The sequence below is a fragment of the Physcomitrium patens genome, chromosome 26 (genome assembly GCF_059467195.1).
Source record: "Physcomitrium patens ecotype Gransden chromosome 26, ASM5946719v1, whole genome shotgun sequence".
NCBI lineage: Eukaryota > Viridiplantae > Streptophyta > Bryopsida > Funariales > Funariaceae > Physcomitrium > Physcomitrium patens.
This window is the reverse complement of record NC_143435.1, coordinates 8371434-8386239: the sequence shown is the minus strand read 5'-3', so window position 1 is coordinate 8386239 and position 14806 is coordinate 8371434. Positions and strand designations below refer to the sequence as shown.

Genomic DNA, 14806 nt, shown 5'->3' with positions numbered 1-14806 from the left:
ACACTTCGACGACGTTCAGTCCAGCTCCGATTCTAGGCTTCGCGATTACGTGGTTTTAAGGACCCCACACACGACAGCTGCGATGATCCTTTTTAACAATGAATTAATGTGAAATAATGAACGTGCTGGAGGGTATGTATATGTTAGATTCTCATCGAGGACATTCATTATTGTTCGTTTCTAAAGCATGGCATTAGTGTAAGTTATGCCTTCTGCAGAAAACTTGGGGGAAATTGTTTAGCACTTGTTCCATGTGTGCTAGCGTTTAAGAACAATGAAACAGGAGTGCAGCTACTACGAAACCAGACGAGTGAATTAAAGTAAATCATACAAATTCAGTACATTTCAAAAAGTATTTTTCCTTCTTTCTCTGTTTCCTTCATTTTAACAATGCTTTCACACAAGTATTACGATGCAGACTGGACAGTGCAAAAACTTCACTCAGCAACGAAAAACGTGTAAGTCACACAAAAAAACTCGTTTACTGGACACCCCATTATAACCGCGTGTGACGACCATTTCGGCACCAGTTCAAACGTAACCTCATCCACAAAATTGACCACATATTACTCCTCGACAATACCAGCCTGGCATCTCATCACATCATTATTCCAAAATTGCTTGCCAACCTACTCAATTTACAATCGCTTCTTACCATCTGTAATCCGTGCCACCAAATATCAAAACGCACTGCACCAGGACGCCAATGTACATCTTCCTCGCCCTCCACACTAGACTAGTCTCCCAGCAATTGTCAACTAACCTACGCTCGTCAAAATCTTTGCTGCGAACCGTCGCGTGCTTGCCAACATCACCACCCCTATAAACCTCCTCCCACAGACCCTCCCACCACTCTACCTTCCGCCAAAAACATTTCACAAATTGGCTTGTGAGCATCTATTCCACTGCGCACCTTTGGCAGCGAGTTCCGCTGACTCCCTCTACCAACTCTCTTAGCCCTGACACTGCACCTACGCTACTCGGCACTACCACATCCTGTAACCCTCCACTACTACTAACATCGCACCACTAGGCAACTCAGATGCATCCCCGCTGCCTCACACCCAAGCATTTGCCCGACTTCGCTTCGCCCTTCCGCACCCTCGCCCATCCCACCACCACCTCTGCTCACGCCGGAGCGGCCGCAGGCGCACCGTTACCACGCCCACCCTGCGCCGCACCAGGGTTGCGTCTTGGTGCTCTTTGACCTTCGCCGCGACGCTCTCCCCCGCCGTATGCTGCCGCACCACTGCCGTTCGAGTTAGGGTACCCTCCTCGCGGAGCTCCGGACCCGCGCCCGCCCCTGCTGCCTCCGTCTCGCTCCCGTGACTCTTGCCCCATGCCACGACCGAAGTTTCGCCCACCGTATGACCCGCGTCCTCTTCCCCCTTCGCCTCTGTCGCTACGATATGGCCGCTCGCCTCTGTTGTCGACCGAACGCCTCGGCGCTGCAACCAACGCGACCACGCTGTTACCCACCACATCCAACTAGCTACCCCTCATCTCGAACCCCTTCCCTGACCACTCACCCAACCAACACAACCACACCCACGATATCCGCCTTCACCCAGCTGCACTACATGTGTCCGACGTACCTCGTCCCATGGGCTTCTTCTCCTCGATGTACACTGGACGCTCACGGATTTCCACACCAGAAGCCTGCGCACACACCCACCATCCCAAATCAGAACCCTTCCCATCACAACCAGACGGCACGTGCTCAAACCATACATGCGTGCACATTCTAACCCCTTCCCCGTCACGACACCGCCAACCTCCTCACCCCAACTGCCTCCTCACCACCGCATGCATTCCTCAAACTCACCTCGATCGCACTCTGAGCTCCACTAACTTCCTCGAACTCCACAAAAGCGTAGCATACACCCTGCCGCATACACCCAACCAAACCATCGTCAGTACCACCCATACACCTCAATAACAGCATCCCACTCGCCTCACCAACTATTCCTCGTGTCCGAAACCACCCCTTGCACGTTCCATTCCAAAATCCCCTCTTTCACATGCACCAGGCAACCACGCGTCATTCACCACGTCTTCATGAGACCAACCTTCTGATTCTTCACGTTCACGCCGCCAGGTTTCACCGCCCCATAGTTGCGCAGCACCTCCTCTAGCTCTGGTGCCGTGGTGTTCATCGGCAGATTCTTCACGTACACTGACCGCCCGTCAGCTGCATCCAAGCATTAGTCAGCACCCATAACGCCTCCCCGACAACTGCTCCAACCCATGCCCGGCCATGCACATCCGCCCCATCCTCTCACCATCCTCTATTGCCCGCTAACAAGGAACACTCACTACCACTCTCGTCCACTTCCACCACCCCGCCGCCTAGCATGTCCTACAAATACCTCACCACATGCCATCACCTCATCCACCTTACATCGCCTCGTCACAAGATCATGCCGGACACATTTTCTCCAACAAACCTACTCTCCACTCCGCCTCTACGACATGCTAATTAGCCGCCTCTCCACTCGTTGGCGCAACAATCCCATGCTACACTACCCCCTCTTCTCACGTTCATCCCCACAATTTTGTCACCACACACCTTCGTTTTCCACAGGTGCGCTCTCTTCCTGCACTTCCTGTGAAGGAGCTGTCGCAGGAGCTGGAGATGCCGTTGCACTGGCTGCAGGACGTTCGGCCGGAGCCTGAGGCGCAGCCTTCGGAGGCGGTGTTCCGATAACTCTCAGCTGCACAAGCCAACCCGAGGCAACATGAGCCAAGTCTCACCCACGCATTCACTTATCACCGATCCACTATGCACACCATACACCTCCACACATCAACCACTCCGTCACAACCAGGTCGGGCTCATGGAATCCCACTCACAATAGACGCGTACGAGTGCTTCTTGGGTGCCTCCCCACCACTCTCGGCCTCATTCACTGCCGAAGACGGGGCGTCCTGGACCATCGGCGATTCCGGTTCCTCGATCACCGGTGTAGTCGTGTCTAGAACTGGCGCTGAGCCGTCCTCGCCCTCGCCTTCACTTTCTGCAGTCTCCGAGTGCACGCGAACCTCCTGGACCATCGTCTCGCTCTCCGAAGAAGAGGGTGAAACCTCCCTCACCAACTCGGGTTCCGGCGCCGAAGCCTGTTGGTCCGCAGCTGCTCAGAACCCCAACCGCACAACAACGGGTCACTACGTGCAACAAAACCCTAGCTAGCCGACTCCACGATCGCTACCACTACCATAACATGCACCACTGTCGTCCGAAAACGCCCGCTGCTCACCTGGCTCGGGAACGGGTTGGTGAACGACTGCTGCCTCTACGTTAACGCTCGGAACGCTTGGCCCAGTCTTTTCCTGCGGAGTAGCGTCGTCCAGATAACGGAGGACGTCATTAAGCACGAAGTACCCTTTCGCCTGTGGAGCCAAGAAGAAGCTCTGCACGAAATTCCTCTTCCCACTGGAACTCGTGGACAGCGACCCCGTCACTAGAACCAACACTCCACCATTCAGCGAGTCCTGAGAGTCCACGGTCTTGATTTCTGCCTTCAGTTGGCTGTAGTCCAACGACATCACTTTCTGGTGTATTTCCTGCAACAACCATGCCTCACGTTGTTCAGACCTCCGGCGACCGGCGACCATCGACACGACAACAGTTTTGTCAAACCCTCCAGCACCATGGTCGTGTACAGCGCAGTTCCACCATGAGCAAGACACCATACACGGTGGGCACGTCGTTATCCCCAAGAACCACAAATCGGACAGCAAGAGAGCCGTCGTTCAACTATTATCAGCAGTAGTAATTCCTATTCGTGCGAACAGGAAAACAGAAACCCCTCGTGTTCTAGACGCACAAGATTTACGACGATCTTGTTTATCACACCCTTCCTCATCGAGCTACTTTACGAAGTGCGTGACCAGCAGGAGTACGTTAATTCCTAAGAATACTGCTCACCTTTTGAGTGAAAACGGTGTCCACGGCACCATCAGCTCCTTCTTCGGCCCGAGTCAAGCGGCTGGAGTCGGTGTAAAACCGATGAACCACTTGTGGTGACTGATGAAGGACGGTGTAATACTGGTTCACGAACGCATTCCCCACCTACACCCCACACACCGAGTAAGTAATGTTCAGTTCACAAACGCCGACACTCTACATTTCTATCCATGTGACCCACCACCACAAGCCAGGGGTCATAGTATAGTGCACCATCACCCACGAACACACCACGTGCTGAAACAGAGAAACGGGGAGTCGTCCGTAGAGTGGGTATAAGTGTGAGCCCTGTGGACTAGGTGCAGTCACCGACACTTCAGTGTCTCTTTCGGCTCCTCATCAATCACACCCGCACAATGCTGCAAGCCTAGGACAAATATAAAAATAGATCGTCGAAAGAGTCTGAAAAAATCAAAACCCAAGGTAGCTGACGTATCTTACCACATGTGCTGTAGCAGGGATTTGTATGGGAGCATTCGCAGAATGGTTCGCCATGGTTCCTGCAAAATGTATTTCGAACGGGACACCTGCTTAGTAAACATGAAACCATTTGAATCACGCATCCTTCCAAACAAGAGGACCTACTACGTTAATGCCGACCAGAGCCGCTGGGACCGCAATCCATCAAGGTCCGAACTCATGATAGTGAGTCAATTGTAACACTGACAGGCCCACAGCGCAGGCAGATTTTGTCGGATGTCGCGGGGTTTGTTCTTTGGACACGCCAGAAAGGCCTCTTACCGGCAATTTTATTTTCAGCATACAGAAAACTCAAGAACGGTTTTTTCCGAGATTCGTACAATCGTTCGCCCCAACTTTCTAGCTGAAAACGAAACATTTTCGAATGCATCATTCTAACAGCAAGAGCGTGAACATGAATGTGAAGGTCCGTCAAATGTGTGCACACTCATAGCAGAACATAGCTACAAGCTGACTTTGCATCGCCTTCGTTACCTCCACAAAGTTTATTATAGCCTGCGGCTCATAAAAAATCTTCTGCGTCGCTCGGTTGCAAAGTTGTGTACAACGAATGAGGATTAAAGTAATTGGAACAGTTCATGCTGCGATAGTATGGTGCTGTAGCTAGGGAAGTTTCATTGTCTGGAGGGTTCCGCAACCCAAACTATATACACACACCACAAACTCAAGAGAAAGGAGTACAATTATCAAAGGTCTGCTCCCAGTTTATGCGTAACAAAATACGGAGGTCCTGGAAGCACTTTAGTGTGACAGTCATGAGAATTCAAGGTAAAGTGCTTTGAATCTAAACTATCTAGGCGTATAAATCATCTCGTAGAACTCCGCAACAATCAGTCGCTTTGAAAATATGGCCTAATATGCGGCAACAAGTCCATACACAGCTATAACCCAGAAACACTACCCTTTCTTTTAATGGGGATGTGCAACCGGGGGTAAATAAATAATAACTTCTTTGAAGACACAATTTTTCAATCTCCACATACTTTCCAAACTGTCTTCCACCTCAAACAAACAATTAGGCAAAAGAGATGTACTCTGCGAGAAAATATTTCACATTAGGATCCAGAGAGCAATGTTACACTACCTGGTAACACACGAACACGGGGCCCACAATTGCCGTACTTCGATCTCCCCCTACTGCAGGAGTCGAAAGTGATGCCTCCGCCGCCAACCTCAAAACGCGGACTCCAAAACCCGCTCACAGCAACAGTGACCAAGCTGTGCCACGCCCTTCCGAAAGAAGACTCCAAGTCAGAACACCACAACCAATACAGCCACGAGCTTCAAGCTCCACCAAACCCTGCAACCGCCTCTGTGTCAGCGGAAACCGCAACAAGGAGCCGCAACCAACTCCGGCGCCAACAGTAAAATCCTCAGGCGTGGAAATAACCACCTGCAGCCAAGGCAGAGGGCGAGGTGGAGGGGGATGAGTGTGAGGGGATGGCGATGGCGATGGTGGAAGGAGATGAGATCCAAACCACGACAGCAACTCAACTGAACTCGTGAGGCTGTCGAGATGTTTTGCCGAAACCCTAACCCTAATTTTTCAACCCATTTTATTCAAAAAACGTGTGTCTCCATGGTCTTGAGGAACTTCACACTGTAGTTTTTTTCCTGGATTGGGTATTTAGTTCGGAAACTGGGTTTTCTACGTTACGTTGGATATGGAATTTCAGTACTCTGGAATTCAGAAAAAAACTAAAACACACATGAAGTGTGTATTGATCAAATACAATTCATTGTTTAATATGACTGTTTTGAGGGTTTGTTTTGAAAAACAGCTTTCATATATATATATATATATTCATATCTATATGCATATATACTGGTTCTGTTTGTTGTTGGACTTGTATTCATTAACGATGTAAAAAATAATATACTTCATATTCTCAAATATACATATGTTTGTGATTCTTACCTGCAAGGACATCAATATTTGCTACAAAATGAAGTATGCATGAATCAACATTTTACTTTTTACAGTTCAAATACATTGTCACTGCTTTGAAATTCAATCGTTGTTACTATGCAATAACTATGGTTGATATTCTTCTGAAGCAATCAAGTATTTTGTTGTATTTAAGTTCTGTGTGTTGATCCTTGATTTTTTGTTGGTGGCAATTGAAAAATAGTTTATTAGAAGCTGAATTAAAATTTATAAAGAAACTTTAATCATTTGATTTTGATTTTTGGTTTTTGGTTTTTGGTTGTTTAGAATTGCATTGATATATATATATATATATATATATATATATATATAATTTATTACCTCTTGTATATTTAAAGGTTCTTGTATTAAGAAACATAAAAAACCATAGCTCTCTCTCTCTCTCTCTATATATATATATATATATTTATATATAATTCAAATACTTTTAAAGAACAGTAAAATTGTTTAAATAATTGAATTACACTCTTTGTTGTTTTTGTAATACAAAATAATTTTTGTTTCACCAACTTTTTGAAGGTGTTTTTTATTTTATTTTATTATTATTATTTTTAAAGACTCTATAATTTTTATTTGAAAAAAATAATCTGACTATTATTTTAGATAATGATAATAATATGGATTATCATCCATAAAGTTTGTATTTTATGATTGTCTTTTGAATTCAACTAGATAACTCCAAAGACCAAAGACTTAAAATTTGTAGTGATGACTTTCAAAAATAAAAAGGCTTGTATTAAAAAATTATTAACATATTTTTAATAGTTTATAGAAATATTATTAAGTGAAATAACTTAAAGCAATTGCAATATTCACACCATATTTTTATATAATGTAACAGATTTATTACTTAAAGTATAATTATATAATTAATCATATGATAAATTTAAAAATGAACCTGAAACCTTGGCTCTCTCCTGTTCCACAAATCAATACACTTAATAATAGTAACAGCATAAAAAAAAATACAAAAAAATTCAATACATTTATCAACCAATCTTTGTTGAAAAGCTTGGTTGACTCTAAAATGTTTTTGATTAAATTAGTATAAAAAATAATTATTTAATTAATTGATTGATTGATTGATTGATTTATTTATTTGTTTGATGTTCATAAAACAATGGCATAATTAGATAACAAATGCTAAAACATCAAACTATTGATGTAAAGATAAAGATATAAATAATGATAATAAAAAATTTATCATAAGCATTATTGATTTTTATAACAAATGTAGTTACTTTTGTCTTTAAAAATTAACCTCCTGTCCTAGCACCAAAAGAAAATAAGTATTTGGAACTATGAGTTTTTATAAAAACTATCTTTCAAGGTGGCCATGTTATAAATTTTGGAAGATAACAATGTTCATGCTATGTAAAAAAACTAAATTCATTCTATCCCATCTTTTTCACTTACATATTTAGGAAAGATTTTTCTAAGTATAAATGCAGCTAAGTGGATCTTCTTATTAATAATTGTTGTTGCAATGGTTGTATATATTGGCACTTGTACATGATGTTGCAACATGTCAAGATGCAAGCATATGTGGTATGAGAAGAGTGAAAAAATATTACACTTATTATTAGCTTTTTTCATAGTTTAGACATGAGAGGCTACATGATTAGTTGGGAGAAGATATCTTGTGGTTTTGTAGACTAGTTTTTATTATAATCCACTACTAAAAATGTTTTTAAGAACAAGACTTATATTTTATACATCACTTATAAGTTTTTGTATAATAAATTAATTCTCATAGTTTATATATATATATATATACTGCTCAAGGAGACAAGTAATGGTTCTCATTTGATGCATGGATCAATCTTTGTTTTCATCAAAATAAATTACATTCTATGGGGTTCACAATCTATTTTACAATTCATTGGTCTTTGTTTTCATCAAAAAACTTAACATTGTTTTACCATTGATCATAGGGCAATCACAGTTGATCACAAGGAGTTTCACATTGGAGCGGCAAGAAGGGCATGCAATGAGGGATTTTGTGTATATCTACAAGGATGAACACTCTTTTGGTCTCAAGGAGGGTGATGTTTTTGCAATCTTTGCTTAGTGAGTTTTTAGTAATTTGATGACTTTGCATTTAATCACTCAATCACTTTACATTTGATCACAGCAGGTTGGGTTTTTTGATTTGTTTGTGATGGCAGTTTATGGTATAGCAGGAACATCTCATTCACATTTTAGTATTGCTTTTTGTCCCACAATGTAGGCCTCAGTCCATGTGTCAAGCCAGTCACACATGTCTGTTTGTTATGCTCTTATTAAGTACAACTCTTACCATGGTTTTTGTGTGTGTGTGTGTGTGTGTGTTTTATTTTTATTTTGTTTGTTTTGTTTTTTTTCCTAGGTTGCAGAATAGGGCCTCTCCTTCATCGTGTGAGCATTCACTTGTTATGATGTCTTGCAATTGCTTCATGGTTTCGGTATTGGTTTGTATGGATTGTAGCTAAGTCTGTTTCTCTTGCATATTTTTCTTAAAGTTTGCTCTCTTGCTCCCTTGATCTCAATGTTTTATGTCTTTATACAGAAGATGGATGGATCAATTGATCCATTAATAAGTCTGTCTAGATATGGACAAATGCCCATGCAGTTTTTTTATATTAGATTCTACAATGTGGCCCTATCTAAATCAAACATATATGAATAATGGCATTGTAGGTTGTTGATTGAGAATCACTTCTTTGATATGCAAGTGCCCCTCATGGCTATGAATACTCGATGATCCATTGAAATGGGTCACCCAAAGATTGTCGCATCCAACAATGTCCCAAATTTAATCACAATTTACAAAGGATGATAGGCTTTAAAGTGGGGAATATGAGAAGACTGTTACAATTGAGTTGAATATGATTTCTGTTTTCACAAAGATTTTAACTATCAAACCACTTAATTTACCAGCAGACTAATTGACATTATAGCTCATGCATTGCATGGAATTTACAATCTGGATGGATTACAAAGGATTACTATATCAAGTGTATCTATGTGTAATAAATAAAAAAATTTAGTCACTTTTTCCAAGCTTTTTTCTGGCTGCAAGTTTACATAATCAAACTGAGTACTCAATGTCTTTATCCATCTTAGCATGCTTGGGCAGAGTGTGGTGGGTGTTGCAAAATACCATGTTTTATATTATCATCTACTTTACCATTATCGTGTATCAATTATCATGTTTAATTACTAAAACATTAAACTTTGAACTTTTCAAAAATATAAGATAAATTGGCCTCGTAAAATGAAAACAAAACAATATATTTGGAATATTGAAGTCATGACCTTTAGATTAGCAATGGATAATAGTGATATAGGGATTTTTTAAAAAATAATTGAAATATTAATATTTATTAAAATATCCAAAAAATAAATTAGATTATATTTTAAACAAGACAAAAAACATCAAAATACTTTTTTTTTTTATTTCTAAAGAATTAATATCATACACATGCATATACAATACCTACATTCTTTAAATTTTTGTTTAATTTAAAAGTATATTATTTGAATTTTATTTCTTTCTAAAAATATATTAAAAATATTGAATAGTATATTTATTTACAAGCTTAATGAAAAAACAGTCATTTAGAAATTTAAAAAATAGAGTCATACATTTTATGACAATGATATGGATTAGCTAGTATGTATATAACAACACATACATACATGCATCCAAACATCTAGCTATAGAAGAATCATTAGGTTTTCATAATAAAAAGAATCTATTTGTAAAATATTTTAAAAAAATATTTTAACATATTAAAGTATAAGGTTTAAAAAAAATTGAATCTTTAAATCACAAATCTTATATAATAAGTGCTATAGATAGATCACATATTTTGACACTTGCTTAATTAATTGACATCAAAGATAATTATTTTTATTATAAACCATTCTATTTAACCTTGTTTCATGGTATTGTAGATGTATATTTTATCTCTTGGAATTATTATTTTGGATTAATGGATATTTTATATATTTGGATGATATTTTTATAAAAAATTAAAAATAAAATAAAATATAGATAAGTTAAAAAAACAAAAAAATATATTAAAAAAATATTAAAAAAATATTTAATAGTATTATGGATATAAAGTCTATTTAATAATTTAAGTTAAATTTTTCTACTATATGAAAAAATTTATAATTTTATCTTTATTTTCACTTGTGTGTATATAAAAATAATAAATGAGATTTTGAAAGATAGATGGAAGATAATTTTATCAAGACTTAAATTAAGTTAGAATACAAAAGAGGCCTTGTCAAGAATAAAGAAGTCATCACTCTTGCCTCTATATATCTATATATTAAAAAAAACTATGTTGCAATATTCTGTAGGCTACATAATACATATCTAACTTGAGAGACATATGTCCAAGTTGTAAGAATAGTCTCCAACATGTTTGCTTCATGACAAACTTGCAATATAAGTTACTAAATATGTGACATGTAGCCAACTTGTTTGAAAAGTTTGTCAATCTACCAATGACTTATAAACATATTATTGTATTTTTTTCATATTAGTATGAGAATGCATTAGGCATGTGATTGTAAAAGGATTTGATTTTATCTTGAAGTTGGATTCACAATCTAAAAACAATGCATAAGATGTTTAAAAATACCTTCTTAATAATCTTAAACAACCTAAGCTTCTAACCATGCTAAGTATCCATTGTCAACTTTAAAAAATCATAAAAATAATTTATTACATTCTAATCAATTTCAAAGAAACCTTATATTATCCTAATTAAATTCTAAAAAATCATAATCAAACATAAATAAAACTTAAAAAAACCTTAATATAATAATAATAAAATCATAAAGTCTTTATAATAAAAATCATAAAAAATTATTAAAAAATTCTAATTTAATCTTATTTAAATCTTTAAAATTATTAAAATAGTAAAATAAATAATAATTAAATTATATATAAATCTATTTTTTTTTATAAAATCCTAATATAATCTTAATAAAATATAATAAAAATATAGAAAAATTTTAATTAAATATTGAATAAATTTTATTACAAATTTAAACTTAAATAGTTATTGATTCAATAATTAAATTTTATTCAAATTTTTTATAATTTTTAATCTATTAGTTGAAAAAAATTAAAAAATAATCAAACTTATAGATTGAGAAAAAATATTTTTAACTTGCTTAAATATTAGTTGTTCTCCTTCTTTAATTTTGATGTTAATCTTTTAGCATCAATAAATTTTTTTTGAACTATTCACTTATATCTAAACTTTCATAAATATTATAAAATAATTTAATTATTAAGATAAAAAATAATTTTAATCTAATTAATGACTTGCTCAAAAATGATAAAACCCTCATTGACCTTTAAAATCTAATTTTTGAGAACCTTATTTATTTAAATTTTAATTACTTATGTTTGATTAAGTTCAATTTTACAATAAAAATCTTGCACAAGTATGCTCACACATTTAAAAAAAAAAAATTACTTATAGATATGCTACAAAACTCACATAATACACCAAAATATAATCTTTTTTTGTATTCTACAAAAATTAGAATCATTTAAAACAACCTTCACTTTGCAAACTTTTCATAAATTTATTATTTTCTAAAATCCCTCAAAACCAACTTTCTAAAAAATCTTATCAAGTTCTACTTTTTTATGAATAAAAGAACCTCTTAATTTCTACAAATAGATAATTTTATATCCTAAAATCTAGTTTCAACTCAAGTTCATAGTCAATCTTCTAAATACCAACTTAAATTGTGTAAGGTAATTTTTTTGAAATCTATTCTTTACTTTTATCTAAATATGTCTTTAATGTTATTTTTGCTAACCTGATTTTTTTGTCTTATTTATGGTCCCAAAAAGTAAATACAAGGTTTTTTTTATAAAATAATAAATATTAACAAAAAATTATTTTTACAACCTTCTAAGATTTTATCTATGTTTCTAAAGTAGTTTCATATTTTTTTTTCAATTAATTTCTTGTATAATATAATCCTTCTTATTATTTTTATCAAATAGCCTTATTAAAACATAAGAACATGTAAAGTCTGTAAGGCTTTTGAGAAGCTTCTTAATAAGATACCAAGACCTTAACATAGTTCTACTTACTTCTATATAATTATGCTTATCTAAATAAATATATTAGTGAATATAGATATCAATTATACTACCCTTTCTTCTAAAGAAAAAGCTCCATAAAAAATTGTCAAATTATTTTTTGCATTGATAAAGTCTAAATTTTTTTGAATATTGATCACAACATTTTTTTTCCCAAAAAATATGGTTCACAGGTCTTTTAAACCATCAATAAGGTTCTTCATCAAAATAAGAAGTTTTTCAAATTATTTTATTATTTCTTGAGGCCTTTGTAACTATCTTCAATTAGTACATTTTGCAATCCATTAGGTCTATTATTCACATCTAATAATATTACTAAACATCAAGAGCCTTTTTTAAAATTATAATGTCAAATATGTTATATATTTCCATCTATCTTAGGAATATTATGTCTTTTATAAGGATCTTTATTACAATTATGATGTTATATAGATTGAGACAATCTAAGACTTTATATGATAATTTAGTAAATGACAAATATTTAAATGAATGTACTAATTGTTAATTCTCTATATTTACAAAAGAATTTTACAAATTTATTTTTTAACTTCTTTCTTTTTAATATATACCATCTTTTTATTATTGATTAGTCTTTGGTTTCAATGGATATTTTCAACAAAAAATATTAAAGGCTTGTTGTCAATACTTGTAATATATTAAATTATGTCCAAAACCTTGATATGAATTCAAGCTTGCAATTAAATATAATATCACTTAAAAATCTACAGTATTCATAAATATTATCTAAAAATATTTTAATTTTTTTATTGATAATTATTTTTAAAAATAATATAGAGTCATTATAAAAATATAGAAACATAAAAAAATTAAAATTAAAGAATCTACAATGAAATCTATTAAAACAAATGGCCATGGTTGCTTCAAAATAAGTACAAGTTGGAGAAGTATATAAGGCTAATAATATAGATTCTTTGCAATAAAAGAAACATCACATGATTGAATAAATGCCTTCACCTCTTTTCACATTTGAGGCCACCAAAAATCTTTGAAATAAGTTTTAATGTTTGATTATATTAAAAAAGACATGTAGTTAGAAAATCATATTGTACTTGTAATGCATGTAATTATGCTTTACCTTTGGAAAAATATAAATGTCTTTTATGATAAAAAGAGATTGTCCTTAAACTTAAATTTGTTAAATTTATTATAAAGAATATTTTTAACATCAATTTTAAGATGGTCTATTAATGTACTTAATTTTTTTTTATTAACTAGTATAAATTAAAATTATTGATTTAATGGCTTAAAGGTGTAATTGCTTTAATTTTTATTAAATAATTTATTATTGATCAATGCTACATTTTTTTTTGGTGCAAGATAAAAACCTTTAGCAAAATATTTCACAAGCTATATTAATAATATATAATAATAAATATAAATTATAACAAATATATACTTCAAATAGCTAGAAAACCATTTAAAATATGCACACACATAAAATATTAAAGATTCTTATGATTTATATAAATTATAATAGAATAAAAAAAATCTTATACTTAGTGATGCTATGTTTAGAATAAATTTACTATAGTAAATAAAATTGTATGGTAGATCTTATAATAAATTATTATTGCTGAAATTTTTTTTAATAAAAAATATATGATGGATTCTATTATTTATATTTATTTATAATAAAATTATATTTGATTTAAAATATAATCTAATTTTTTGTAAAAAATGGCTTTGAAAAATCTAAAAAACATGAAATATGAGCTAATAATAATAATTTAAACATTTTTAGAATTCATTTGCAAAACATCATCTGAAATGATCTACTTCCAAAATTCTGCTTGAATTGTGTAAAAGATATATTTTTTTGTCTTGGTATATAATCTTATATCTCTAAATTTTTGCAAAACTAAATAAAAATATTATTTGTATTTTCTATTTTTATGATATATATATATATATATATATATATATATATATATATATATATATATATATATAATAACATCATCTAGATAAATATAAAATACATTATTTATCAAATGCTAGAAATTTGGAACATTTATAAGTCTTAATATCATGATATTATATTTGAAATGACTATACCTAGTCCAAAATGTAATTTGCCATTCATCTTTTTCTTTTACTAGGTATCAAATTGATCTATAAAGTTTTACATTAAATACTAAAGATAAAGATTTTTAATAATAAAATTATTAAATTTATAATAATCTATAGACATTTGTAAAAAAACCATCTTATTTCTTTAAAAGAATATTGACATACTTGCAAGAAATTTTGAATGTTAAATTAAATT

The 14806-nt window shown here is 34.5% G+C and overlaps 1 protein-coding gene across 1 annotated transcript; it reads right to left on the bottom strand.

Moving 5' to 3' along the window:
• Positions 1-617: 617 nt before the first annotated feature.
• Positions 618-5965, bottom strand: LOC112278034 (nuclear transport factor 2). The gene is made up of 10 exons (XM_024511023.3): positions 5532-5965; positions 4409-4467; positions 3929-4072; positions 3258-3564; positions 2854-3131; positions 2570-2714; positions 2070-2191; positions 1826-1885; positions 1596-1659; positions 618-1448 (listed from the first exon to the last, which is right to left on the bottom strand). The coding sequence occupies exons 2-10, from the start codon at positions 4460-4462 to the stop codon at positions 1129-1131; spliced, it is 1494 nt and encodes a 497-aa protein (XP_024366791.1). The 5' UTR covers positions 4463-4467; positions 5532-5965; the 3' UTR covers positions 618-1128.
• Positions 5966-14806: the final 8841 nt, after the last annotated feature.